The following is a 14,717-nucleotide window of genomic DNA, read 5'->3' on the forward strand; positions in this document are numbered from 1 at the left end:
TTCATTTTCAGACGTGGAGGGAAGTCAGATTTAAGCTGGTTGCACACTGCAGTTTCTTTTTTTTTTCGTTGCGTTTTGGAAATCCAAAATCCTCAAAAAAGGCCAAGGAGAGAGAGGAGAGAGAGAGAGAGAAAGGGACCCAGTTGAAAATCTGAAAGAAACTCAACCCTGGTCCGAAATGGGCGGTAGTGCGCAAACTTGATTGACATAACGTGAGGTCCATTTTTTTATTTATACAAACGTCCTATTGATTTTACTGTTTGAAGATCCGGATCCAGGTCTTTCTAACAAAAATATTAAAATCATTTAATAATGGTATTTACTAACTATGCTGAAAGTTTCATGATTCTTACAAAAGGTGCATGATGTTAGTGCTAATCCGCTGCACTATACTGGTGTAAGTGTCCTGATACCATAGAGTCTCCAGTCGGTTACAGGAGCCACTGCGACGCCACACTTGAACATGGAGCCACTGGACAAGAGCAACAGCGCGCTGAGGAATCCTCCGTAAGCCTGCAACAACAACACAAATAGAAAGAATACTTTACAGCATGTGTCTTGAAAGGTTTTTAAGCCCAGGGACCCCTTAGCTTAGAGAGATGAAGCAGGGTCCCCTTAGCTGAGAGAGAGAGATGAGGCAGGGACCCCTTTTTGCCCTCTACACCAAACCTCTTTGCCAAAAATAGACGATCTACAAGCTCACAACGCCTCGTGCTGCGAGGCGTAAGTAAGTCACTAAGTGTGTTTGTGTGTTTTTTGAATATTTAGCACAAAGGACCCCAATGGAAACAAGCCGTGGTGTTTTCTTGGGTTTAAAATCCTCTTAACATACCTTGTATTGAACTGTATTTTCCTGTGCTTTTGTTTCTGCAAACTGCTAATAAAGTATTCAATCAATCAATCAATCAATCAATCAATCAATCAATCAATCAACTTTTGTTTCTTCTGTTTTTCCCCTAGAAAGTAACAGTTTTAATCATAGCTACAAGTTTTCCACCCAGCAGTGACAATATTCAGGTTTCTTATGAATCAATATAAAACCTGAACTATTCCTTATTCCTAAATAAGACTCATAGATTCCACACCTAGGACTCCGGAGGCCCCAGAGGTCGCAGGTACGATTCCCCGCTCCAGCTACCACTGCTCCCCTTCCCCCTTGCGCTCCTTGTGGGCATCACTGGGTTGAGTTCAGCTGGGTTAAAGCTGATAAAAAAAGCAGCTGGGTTGGGCTGCGATATCTGAATTTCCCTCGCGGGATGAGTAGGTAACTATCATAACTATCAGATCAGTGTAACGAGCAGCAGCTAGATAAATAAGCTGTGTTACCGTACCTTCCCGTAAACTCCAACTTTATTCCCATCAACATAGGGCAGCGTGAGCAGGTACCTAGGAAATAAGAGAGGACTGGTGGTTTGGGACATAATATTTACAGATACTCTATATTTTCAAAGACCAAATAACCATCGATGGAAGTACTCGAGTTTTCAAATGTATAACAATGTTTTGAAAATAGCAGATCCACAAGCTCACAATGCGTCGCTCCATTTTGCTGGCGGCCGCGTTGCGTCATGGGATATGTAGTGTTTTTGCTCATCAGCGGCCAGAGTGGGAGGTGTTTACCTGGTAACCATGGTAACCAGTTAACTCATTCCTCAACTGAACCTACTCCAGTGCAGTGATGTTATGAATGGAACAGAGCCTACACCAGTGCAGTGATGTTATGAATGGAACAGAGCCTACACCAGTGCAGTGATGTTATGAATGGAACAGAGCCTACACCAGTGCAGTGATGTTATGAATGGAACAGAGTCTACTCCAGTGCAGTGATGTTATGAATGGAACAGAACCTACCGGTACTCCAGTGCAGTGATGTTATGAATGGAACAGAGCCTGAACCTACTCCAGTGCATGATGTTATGAATGGAACAGAACCTACTCCAGTGCATGATGTTATGAATGGAACAGAGCCTACTCCAGTGCATGATGTTATGAATGGAACAGAGCCTACTCCAGTGCATGATGTTATGAATGTAACAGAACCTACTCCAGTACATGATGTTATGAATGGAACAGAGCCTACTCCAGTGCATGATGTTATGAATGGAACAGAACCTACTCCAGTGCAGTGATGTTATGAATGGAACAGAGCCTACTCCAGTGCATGATGTTATGAATGGAACAGAACCTACTCCAGTGCAGTGATGTTATGAATGTAACAGAGCCTACTCCAGTGCATGATGTTATGAATGGAACAGAGCCTACTCCAGTGCATGATGTTATGAATGGAACAGAGCCTACTCCAGTGCAGTGATGTTATGAATGGAACAGAGCCTACTCCAGTGCAGTGATGTGGTCCTGGACATCCACAGAGCCCAGTCTCTGGTAGAGCTCATGCAGAATCCTCTGGCCCTGGAAGCCGCTGCCCCGCCCGTCCAGACGAGCCACGATCACATGGTCTGAGCTGACCAGAACCGAGTCCCAGTCCAGAGAGAAGCGGTCGCTCACCGTCTGGCCACCGGGGGCGGTGTGTCTGTAGAAATAAAGAAAAAGACGTTGCCAGTTTAGATACCTGCCACGTGATTCTGTTTGGTCTTTCTTGTCTTTGCATTAAAGTCACACAACATTCATTTTAGTACTCTGTTAGGAAGGAACATGTTATTCCAACCATTTCCTTTCCACTCCTCTACTTTTGCTTAATAAAACAATTTACACAGAATGACTTCAAATACATTAAGTATTTTGTTTGTTGTTTGATTTTGATAGTTTTATTATTATGCAAATAAAGTGAATCAAAAGGATCGAAATAAACCCAGTGAGTAGATAAAGATGCTCTTGGGAGAATGTGAAGCAACTCATTCTGTGCCACATGACGGTTTTGACGTTTTTTTTCCAATAGCCCTGTGTGCCAATGACGGCTTATGACGGTTTTTGTGTTTTTTACATAGAAAAAAAAAAAAAAAAAAAAACCCTTTTTTTTTTTTTTTTTTTTTTAAAGATGTCAAAATAACCTGAGATCAGAGAGATGCTTTTCTCTGTTTGTGTGTTCGCTCCCTCGTTTAGCTGATTGAGAAAATGTGTGAAAATGTGTGTCCATTCTAGTGGATGGACACTTTTTTTCATTCAAACAGCTCTATCTCTGGAACCATTTGTCCGATTGACAAAATTATTTTTGCCACTGAATCACAACAACTGTGTCTGTTTCTGAAAAATTAATAAAAAAAATCATTTTTTTTCATTGCATAGTAAAGAAAAACATACAAAATCTCGGCACAGCTACCTTGGAGGCATTTTGGCATCTGGCACAGAATGAGTTACAGAGATGACAGATGAAGCATTAATATAGGGATGACAAATGAAGCATTAATATTAGAGATGACAGATGGCTTCCCTAATCTAGCAAATTAAATTATTATGATTGATTATCAAATATTAACCCATTAAGACCTGGAACACATTATCACACATTATTACTTTAACCATTATTTAAACCTATACTGTGTAACTTTTTCAATTAAACAAATCTTAAATTTGATCTAACTATTAAATCGCTAAAGTTTTAGAACATCCACTCCATGAATTTCAGCCCGGAAAGCATTCTCTAAATATGTTTTCTATGAGCCGTGGTGGGGGCCGGATTTCGCGGGAAAATTACATCATCTCCCTTTTTCTGTATCCGCTGTCTCCCGGATCATACCGGCCAATCACAGCGTATCTTGCCGTCTTCTCCGGAAGTAGCTTGCGCCTCAACAACAACAGTGTTTACGCTGGTTGTTATCCTGTTGAAGTCGGAGCTGAACATCAACATGGATAGCAGCAACAAACAAAAAGAAAACGCCCGCAAAAAAAAAAAGAAGAACCACGGAATATTCTACAACAAAGAGATTAATATGCGAAGGCAGAAATCACAGATTTACCTTATCTTTATGCTCGTGAGAGGTGGCAAAAGTTGATAAAAGAACAGAGAGCACAACAGCATCACCAGTGATGTTCAACTGTCTGTTTTTCTTTTGGACTGTTAAGTTTACTAAAAATGAACGTACTAGCTCCTCTAATAATCTAATAATCTAAGATTACTCTAATAGGTCCCCAGGTGTGGTTATAATAAGCAAATACTGTATGTCTTCCCTGTGTGTTTTTGGTTACTTCCTGAAAGCTCAAAGCCTCTGAGTCAAAAGGCCAAATTGAAATACACTGATATATTGACATCATAATTGCATCCCCTCCCCCTTTTTTTTTTACCCCACAACAACACTGTGGGTGTGGGTCACCACCCACCCACTCTAACCTAACGCGGACCAGTTTGTGTAGGCAGATGGGCGGGCGTCTCTGGCCAATAGCATGTGTTCTCTTCCCCCCACCCCCCTCTGCTCCTCTGCTCAGCGCAGAGAACGCTGCTGCGTCATGACGTCAACACATTCGGTGTGACGCTCTCTGCACTCTGATTGGTTAGGGAAATTCTACACTTCCTCCAACAGTGATCATAACGCGATCGCCCAGGCTTCTTTTTCTTCCTATCGCCAAAGAAGCCTGGGTTTCCGAGGCTACCACCCACCTGACAACCAGGCATACTTAATGAGCAGGTGGGTGTGGCCACATAAAAACATATTAACTTCAACACTTCCTGTAGACTTTAAAAAATAAGTATAATCATAATACCTGATGATTATGTTGTAGGAGGGAAAAAATCATGGCACCCCATCTTTAATGATTTGACTGTGTGTGAAAGCTAGAGTTCAGAGAAGAGGATGCTGTGGAAGGTAGAGCTCACGTACAACATCAGGAGCAGAGGATGCTGCTTGCTTTCGTCCAGATGCGCCGGGACACTGATTTCCAGACGGAGAGCTGCAGTGAAAAGAGAAACAAAGCTTTTCAGATGACTTTGTCACTCTGCCATTTCATCCTCTTTCCCTGTAGCGCTGCAGCAGAACACCGTACTGCTTTTTGGAGCGCCGCTCCAACATTAGACTGTGTGTGTGTGTGTGTGTGTGTGTGTGTGTGTGTGTGTGTGTGTGTGTGTGTGTGTGTGTGTGTGTGTGTGTGTGTGTGTGTGTGTGTGTGTGTGTGTGTGTGAGCGCGCGCAAAATCATGTCCGTGTCTCCGGACAACATCAACGCTGATTGGCTGTCAGGACGCGATGGGTGGAATGGGGGTGAAGCGCTTCAGTTGTATTTTTCCAAGTGGGGCGAAGATACAGAAGCGGCCGTTCGCGCCGCCCCGTTCGGATCGTTCACGCCACGCCGGGTTTTGCCGCGCTTGGTCGCGTGTCGTCTCGTCTTTGCATTACTGTATGTAATCGCACCGCTCGAACAATCCAGGTTTGAACCCAGCTTAACACTAAACAATTTCAGAAGACTAAGACTAAAACTAAATGTTTGGTATTCAAAGACTAAGACTAAATAAGAATTTGCTGTCAAAATTAACATTGATTGATATGTATCTTTATCATATTCTAATTAATATATATTACCAAAGTTATTGATGTGTATGGTTCTCCTGACTCTCTTCGGTATCGTCGTGGAAACCAGTGCATCCTTTAAAGCCTCATTCTTCTCCACCATGACACTCTCTGTAAACAAACAACAACAACAACTCCATGACACTCTCTGTAAACAAACAACAACAACAAGATGACACTCTCTGTAAACAAACAACAACACCAACAACACCATGACACTCTCTGTGAACAACAACGCCATGACACTCTCTGTAAACAAACAACAACAAACAACAACACCATGACACTCTCTGTAAACAAACAACAACATGACATGACACTCTCTGTGAACAAACAACACCTTGACACTCTCTGTAAACAAACAACAAACAACAACACCATGACACTCGTAAACAAACAACAACATGACATGACACTCTCTGTGAACAAACAACACCATGACACACTCTGTAAACAAACAACAACAACATGACACTCTCTGTAAACAAACAACAACAACATGACATGACACTCTCTGTGGACAAACAACACAATGACACACTCTGTAAACAAACAACAACACCATGACACTCTCTGTAAACAAACAACAACACCATGACACTCTCTGTGAATAAACAACAACAACATGACACTCTCTGTAAACAAACAACAACACCATGACACTCTCTGTGAACAAACAACAACAACATGACACTCTCTTTAACCCCCAACATTTATGCTGTCTTCCTCCATATATGGTCATTCCCATATGAAGTCCTGTTAGATACGGGCTTAATATTGATGACATCAGGGATCTCCATATATGGGCATAAAAGGGATTCTGTTAGAGTGGTTCCCATGACATCACAACATACAATTCATTGTATGCCCATACATGGAGATCCCTATCTGAACCAGCCACACAGATATGGGCCATGTCTTGGCCATCTGGCCAGTCATAGCGATGACATCAGGGATCTTCATATATGGGCATGCACGAACAAACACGTGCGGGGGGATTTCATTCAAAAATTGTATATTTACTGGTGAAGCAATAAAAATGGATCCCGAACCCAGGGTTTGGGAACCACATTGCCCTAGAGGTTGTAATGATGCGTCTTTAATGGGTGGGATTAATTCATCATCGTCTTTAATGGGTGGATTAATTAATCAACATCTCTCCCTGGTAGTGGGAGGAGAACCCCTGGATGCTGTGTGCTCCTCAGGACCTCTGATCTGTACTTAACTGCATTACTTTAATTATACCAGTGTGTGTGTGTGTGTGTGTGTGTGTGTGCGTGCGTGCGTGCGTGCGTGCGTGCGTGCGTGCGTGCGTGCGTGCGTGCGTGCGTGCGTGCGTGCGTGCGTGCGTGCGTGCGTGTGTGTGTGTGTGTGTGTGTGTGCATAGTTACAGTTGTATAGACAACTGCTGTAGGCTACTGTTTGTTGTGCTGCGCAGTGACTCGCATGTTGTGAGCTTGTAGATCTGCTATTATCAAGTAAAGTCAAATTAATTTATGTAGCACCTTTAAAAACAACAGTGGTTGACCCAAAGTGCTTTCCAGAGACAAAACAACAAGTAGACCTTAGTCTAAAGCAATAACACAGGCTAGGCATATAACGTAGTAAGAAAAAAAAACAAAAAAAAAACAACAACACCAAACATAAACCTCAAACTATGTTAAAAGCAAGGGTGAAAAAGTGGCTCTTCAATTTGGTTTTGAAGATTTCAATGGTGGGGCTAACCTTCATGTGGAGTGGGAGGTTATTCCAAAGTAGCGGCTATACGGAGAAGGCCCGATCACCTTGTTTTGCAAGGTTTGAAGGGGAAACTAAAAGGAGTTTCTGGGTGGATGATCTAAGTAACCTGGTGGCACACGATCATTTAACAGATGGGAAATGTACAAAGAGAGATTTAAAAACAAAAAGCTAGAGCAACATCAACAACCAAAAAGAAAATGTATTTTCTTTTTCTACTGCTGTTCTACTGCTCTGAAAGAGCGCTGACAAGTTACAGACAGAAACAGAAACAGACACAGACACAGACACAGACACAGACAGACACAGACAGAAAGACAGAAAGACACGGACAGACAGACACATACCCGTCACATTGGTCAGTGGGTGTAAAGTTGTTTGTGGAATTCCGGGACCTGAAAAAAGAAAAAAAGATACAGTTTGTAAACAACGAGGAGAGTGGGTGATGATGGTGATGGTGGTGGTGATGATGATGATGATGATGATGATGGTGATGCGATGATGACGATGACGATGATGATGGCGTTGTTGATGATGATGATGATGATGATGATGATGATGGTGATGATGATGATGGTGATGATGATGATGATGATGGTGATTAAGATACGATCTGGTGGGACTTAAATGCCCCCCAAAGACAAGCACTGTGTGTCTGCGGCCAGAGGAGGGCTGTGGACGGTAGAGCTCTCAACGGGCCTGAAAATGAAGGCCCGGCCCTAACTGGGCCCTAACTGGGCAGGCCCGAGGCCCTCCCCGGCCCTACTAGTTAGCATACATGTTAGGCCCTACCCGGCCCGAAAACGTCGGGTCGGAAAAACTAATATTTCATTTTTTCATTGAGACCTGGCCCTACCCGGCCCGACTAATTAGCATACATTTTAGGCCCTACCCTACCCTAAATGTCGGTCGGGTATCAATGGTCGGGTTTCGGGCAGAATTTGAGAACTCTAGTGGACGGTTCAGAATCCTTGCCCACCACTGACATTAAAAGCAGTCTCACCTCTGCAGGTGAGTAGAACATGCTGGTAGTCTGGGCTGAAGAGGGCACTGTAGTATGAGCACTGAGGCGTGAACAGGAAGCAGCTCACACACCGTCTGTGGAACGGATCCACTGTGGACACTCTGGATATAGAGACACACACAATGGATCCACTGTCTGGTTATAGAGACACACAATGGATCCACTGTCTGGTTATAGAGACACACAATGGATCCACTGTGTTTTTCAGTTTTGAACATTGTTTTGGTTAGAGCAGGGGTTAAAGCCAAAAGAAATCCCAAGACTGAAAGTTATTTTCAGACCATGTCCCAATATGTGATGTTAGAAACATGGCGCGCGCAGCGCACACCAATAATTGAGGTGTTTCCCTGAAGTTCTGAACTGCCTTCACTGAATCTGTGTTCCAATCCATGCTTCATTTTATAGAAGTATCTTCTGAAGTTCTGTTGTATTCTATTGCTATTCTGGCCAATTCAAATACTCATATCTTGAAATTATAACTGCTTTTTAGTTTGGAGATCACTAGACTAGCATTTTGACGACTGTCATTCACACCGAAGCCATCGCTACACCTCCCCATTATTCTTATGTTTTTGCAGATCTGCACTGATCTCAGAAATAAACCCTATGCTATCTGAGACAGTATGTATGTAGCCTAGGCTGCCTAACTGTTTGATTGATTATAGCGTTTTCGTGGCAGCGCCGTCCCTTTGGTGGTCCGCCGGGGCCGCGGACCACCACGGCCGCCTGCGCCTTGCCCTCCCGCATCCATAGAGGGGCGGCACGTCCCTCTAGGATCAACCGTTCAAAACAAAAGTAGCCGATCTACAAGCAATCCCAATCCACTGTTTTTGACCCAGTCCACTGGTTCTCTGTACAGCAGAGCAAACACAAGCACGGCAGAGAGCATTTCCCCCATTCCATAGAAGCAGTAACAGTACAAACAGGAGACATCTCACTGAGAAGATCCATATATTATCGATGTATATAAAATAACACGTGGCTGTTGATTATGAAGACTCTGTAAAAGCTTCTATCTGCGCCCCCAAGTGGTCAACATCCGATATTACCGGTTCGGTCCGGCGAACCGGTATAAAAAAAATCAAACTATTTGGAAGTATTAAAATTGTAAGATTTGGAATTGTGGTTCATTTCTTTCAGACACATTTCTACGTAACATGAACATAACCATATAATAACCAATTCAAGTTAAATGCTGCACTTTGTCAAAAATGACATGACGCGTTGAATTTTTGTGGGACCCATAAAATATCCCTGGGACTCATCCGAAAGACCCTTCTTGGGTCCCGGGACTCATTACATTAAAAACCTATCAACATCACTGCCCTATGTAATCCTCGAGACTGAAATCAGTCCCCAGGACTGAGAACTTTAACCCCTGTGGTTAGAGTAGTTAGGTAGGCAGGCTTGTGTTTGTCACTATCGGGCTGTTAAGTCTGACATCATTTTGTAGGCAGAGGAGAACTCTGCCCCCAGCGGCCGTGAATCTTTTTACTATTTTTACTACAAATTTTTCTTCTCTTTGTTGTTGAAAGGAAAGTGGTAGAATTATACTTTAGTCGTTATTTTTGTCTCGGATCTGTTGAAATAGCGAGGGACAGATATTGATAATAAATCTGCTTGGAGGTCTGACTACAAAATGATGTCACGGCTTAAAAGCCCCATACTAGTTACTTGTTAGTTAGTTAGTTAGTTAGTTAGTTAGTTAGTTAGTTTATCTGTCTTTGTTTTACCTAGCTGCTGCTTTTGTTATTTTGGCAATACACATGTCTTGTTTTTGTTTGTATGCCTGTGCATACTTGTGTTTGAACATTTGTAAATATTTGTAAATAACCGTCAGTAAAAAGCACCTACTGTAGCACCTTTCTCACTCAAGACTGTGTTTGAATCCTTTATTTGCACTTTAATGCTCAGCATCTCTGTGTTTCAAATTTAAATATCTTTGTTACAAAACAGGGCTCCTCGCTGAGTCGGTAGGATACAACAGCAGTGACAACACAGAAATGTGTGTCGGGAGGAATCAATTGGCATAAAGACTAAATTGGGGAGAAAAAGGCATACAAAGCAAAACATGGAATGATTGTGTATGTGCGTGCGTGCGTGCGTGCGTGTACCTGTACAGCTGTCTTTGTGTCGGCCCATCCTCTGTACTCAGGAAATAACTGCAAGACACAGCAGTTAGTTAACAACACACACACACACACACACACACACACACACACACACACACACACACACACACACACACACACACACACACACACACACACACACACACACACACACACACACACACACACACACACACACACACACACACACACACCCTCCTGACACGCAGTATTAGGTTAGACTAGTAGCTGAGACCACATGAGACTGACACAATGGGCTCTATTTTGATTGTCTGAAGTATAAGCTCTTGTGCCTTAACTTAAAGGCCTGTCCATACCATCGCCGACCACCAAAACAAAATGATGTCACTCGCATCTTCTGAAAAACATTACCCCTAACAAGTTTGGTGGTCGGAGACAGTATGGACAGGCCTTTAAGTTAAGGCATAAGAGCTCGTACTTAAAACATACAGCCCATGTCCATATACAGGCATTCCCAGATACAGGCTTAATATTGATGACATCAGTGATCTCCAAAAGGGACAAGGACGGCCATATGAAGTGTGACATGAGGACTGACTGACTGACTGACACAAGGCGGAGGTTTTGATAAGTTCTCCCTATGGTCGCAATTAGCCTATGTATTTCATCTTAAACAGAGAAATTATGTCAAATCTGCATCATGACATTAACCCACCTAACACGCAAGATTACGATTAGCAACGTAAAATCTGGTTTCAATTGTGAGTCAATCATCAGCAGCGATAACAGACATTTATAACATCATCACCTGCAGCTATGACATGATGATGATAAAGCGTGCCGGTGTTAAGACGATGAAACTCACACACAGTGGGAGTCGTGATCGTAGGCTAAGATCTCACACACCTCCCAGCTGCCTGAGGTCAGGTGTCGAAGGTTGACCTCTTCACCTTTTGACTGCAGGGGGGAAACATGGAACAGAATCAAAAGTCAACAATGTGGCAGGACGGAACAAGCCTTGCATAGCCAGACAATATCATTGCGTGGATATTAGTCTGGTTCTTCTCAGCGGCTAGAAAAAGATTGGTTAATTGGTTAGACCTACAACCAATTACAGTAGCGCCCTTCATACATTTGCATATTGGTCCCTGGTTGGTGTCAATGATATTTTGTTTCTCCAAGTTGCGTTTAAAAAAAGATTCAAACCTACAACCAATCAGAGTTGTGCAAAGGTGATACGCCCGCCCCACAATTTTCATACTGGGCCCTGGTTGGTTTCTCACAACCTAAAGCCCGACCTACATTTGCATACTGGGCCCCCTGCTCACCACTTGTGAGCCGTGAAATATCTGAATAACTGAGTGGGGCCAGACCTAATCTTCTTTGCAATGGCAGTTTGTCTGGCTACGCGAGGCTGGAACCTCTCTGTCTCCATACTGAGCTGCTTCTCCTGCTTCAAGAGGCTGTTTCAATCTGTCTCCAAAGACACGCTTCTGTCTCCTAAGACATGTTTCAATCTGTCTCCTATCTCCAAAGACACACCTCAAACTGTCTCCAAAGACATGTTTCAATTAGTAATGCTTATCGCCAAAGCACTGAAATGATCGGATCACGTTACCGCTGTGCTAGCGAGAGGCGGATCACGTTACTGTTGTGCATTGCCAAAAAAACGGCATGGTTGGTAGTCCAAGGCTAACCCGCCATCACGGGTGAACACTATAGTGCCGACACTGGTGAACGATAAACTGCCGGTGCAGGTGAATGCTAACCCAAAGCCTAAACCTTAACCCTAACCCTAAACCTACCTAACCAGAGTATTGGGACCTCAAAACAACAACAAGATTTGTGCAATTTTTAGAAGCTCTGACCTGACAGTTGCTACTCGCCATAGGCTTGTTACTTGTCATAGTGATGTCTGTAGTGTCCGTAGTGTCTGTAGTGTCCATAGTGTCTGTAGTGTCTGTAGTGTTACCTGGTGAGTAATCATAGTGATGTGTCTGTAGTGTCTGTAGTGTTACCTGGTGAGTAATCATAGTGATGTCTGTAGTGTCTGTAGTGTTACCTGGTGAGTAATCATAGTGATGTGTCTGTAGTGTCTGTAGTGTTACCTGGTGAGTAACCATAGTGATGTGTCTGTAGTGTCTGTAGTGTCTGTAGTGTTACCTGGTGAGTAATCATAGTGATGTGTCTGTAGTGTCTGTAGTGTTACCTGGTGAGTAATCATAGTGATGTGTCTGAACGCTCCACTTCCACCATGTTTCAGAGGCATGGTGATGAAGAATGTTGATCCATCCTTGGAGAAAACAGGCTCTTCATTCTAAAAATAAATAAATACAATAAAATAAATAAATAAATAAAGACCATACAGGAAACAAGAGCAGCATCAGACAAGAGAAATGCAAATTCCCACAAAGAATGATGGGATAGATGGATTAGCAGGAGAACAGACATACTATCTCTGAATGTGTGACATTCAAATGGTGATTTCGCTGCGGATTCACAGCCAAATCGCCAAAAATCGCCATTTTGGGGGGGGGCTGAGGCAGCCAGATCGCCAAACGTCGCCTTTCTGATCATTTTCTGATTTTTTGGGTATTTTTTTTACATTTTTAGAGCAAAAACTGACCTTTCTAGGTTCATATAAGCTTAAGCAATGATTTTGCGATGGAAATGACGTCATCGCCGGAAACCGGAAATCGAGCGTTTCTCCAAAGTAAACAACCATATTTTTTTACATTGGAAGCCATTACAGCAACTCCGCTCTATCTCAGCATCAAAACGTCGGATTTTGATCCGGTTTGAAGTGTCTGTGCGTCTATTGCGCATCTAAGGCACATAGTCGCTAAGTTTTTTAGACCATCAAGCGCGCGTATGGCGTGCACGGGTCCCGCGCTGTTCCATGCTAACGCTAATGCTAAGTGGATGGACTGGTTGCTAATTTGAGGCCTTCTAGCAATCGCCAGAGACCTTAATCGTTGGCGACATCTAGTGTACACTATATAGACTACAGCCTACCAAAATGTCATGCATATGAGGGAGATCTACTGTGACTCTGAAAAATTAATAATATTCCTGGCAGTATAGGCGCACAAGCATATTGTAAATGGCTGTGAGTGAGTTAAGGTTTTTAACTTGACTTCAGTTCTATAAGCTGTAGTTTCACATTGTACATTGAACTTAAAATGTTTTTATTTTCACACAGGTCTCACCTGACGATCAAGCCACTTCTCTGAAGTCATCACATGTTTCTGAAATGGAAACATGCACTTTAATAAACAGTATGATTGAATAAACAGGAGCCCACATGTAGACTGATGTGGGAACCATGTGGTCCAGCCCACTTCCATCCCATGCCATTAGCCCTCATGTAGACTGATGTGGGAACCACGTGGGCCAGCCCACTTCCATCCCATGCCATTAGCCCTCATGTAGACGGTTGTGGGAACCACGTGGGCCAGCCCACGTGTAGCCCATGCGGGAACAATGTGGGCCAGCCCACTTCCGTCCCATGCCCAGTTAGCCCACATGTAGCCCATGCGGGAAACACGTGAGCCAGCCCACTTCCAACCTAACCTCGCATCACCAGGCTTTCCGCTGGGGGAAAGCCTGGTCTTCGTTTACTAAACGGGCCGTTTGATCCGGTCGGGAGCGGAAGAGCTCCTACGTTTTTCTGTAGTCCAAAACGGACTACACTTTGGCCGGAAACAACGACCGGAAACAGTTTCAACCCAGTTAGCGCATGCACAAGTAGTTGGCGCATGCGCAAGTACGGGTTAAAACCTGGTTAAAACTGTTTCCGGTCGTTGTTTCCGGCCAAAGTGTAGTCCGTTTTGGACTACAGAAAAACGTAGGAGCCCTTCCGCTCCCGACCGGATCAAAAGCCCGAAATTGGAAGCCAGCCCAGGCTACTTCCAACCCATGCCCACTTGTAGCCCAGGTGAGACAATCGTAATTTTCCCAGTTCAATCCCACACCCACTTGGTACCCAAGTAGCCCACCTTGTAACCATATGTGACCGAGGTGGGCGTGCTGGCTGGGAAGTCATCAAGTTTTGTGTCTTCGTGTTTTGGCATAGACTTCTACCATACTGGCGAGTTACGTAAAAAAAATCTGCATGGTTATCTGCGTGGTTAAGATAATGCCGCGAATACGCTTAAAATGGCGTAAGAAAAGAGAACCAAGAAGGAACCGAAGACCCCACAGCCACAAAATTCTACTTTTGGACATCCATGGACATACAAATATGACCAGAGACCACGCTATAGCCCTAAATGTATACTTAGTGTTGTGGTCCTCAAAGTGGGTTGAGTAGGGACCTTCAGGGTTCCTTGAAGGTGGGTCCATTTGGTTCCATTTGTACACACTCAAGAGTTATGGGGGTTCTTGAAAATATAAAAAGTTTGAGAAC

At 43.5% G+C, this 14,717-nt stretch overlaps 1 protein-coding gene across 1 annotated transcript in view; it reads right to left on the reverse strand.

Moving 5' to 3' along the window:
• Positions 1-14,717, reverse strand: part of LOC308307451 (inactive dipeptidyl peptidase 10-like) — a gene marked incomplete at both ends in the record, with an annotated part of 76,911 nt that overhangs the window by 2,604 nt on the left and 59,590 nt on the right. Inside the window, 10 exons of the mRNA XM_080752714.1 lie at positions 414-513; positions 1,332-1,386; positions 2,336-2,530; positions 4,773-4,842; positions 7,540-7,587; positions 8,196-8,317; positions 10,331-10,378; positions 11,175-11,266; positions 12,519-12,626; positions 13,519-13,557. Coding sequence (XP_080608840.1) covers positions 414-513; positions 1,332-1,386; positions 2,336-2,530; positions 4,773-4,842; positions 7,540-7,587; positions 8,196-8,317; positions 10,331-10,378; positions 11,175-11,266; positions 12,519-12,626; positions 13,519-13,557 — 877 coding nt within the window. The remainder of the gene's footprint in view (positions 1-413; positions 514-1,331; positions 1,387-2,335; positions 2,531-4,772; positions 4,843-7,539; positions 7,588-8,195; positions 8,318-10,330; positions 10,379-11,174; positions 11,267-12,518; positions 12,627-13,518; positions 13,558-14,717) is intronic.

This window comes from Nannobrachium achirus, assembly GCF_963921795.1.
Source record: "Nannobrachium achirus genome assembly, chromosome: 22".
Taxonomy (NCBI): Eukaryota; Metazoa; Chordata; class Actinopteri; order Myctophiformes; family Myctophidae; genus Nannobrachium; species Nannobrachium achirus.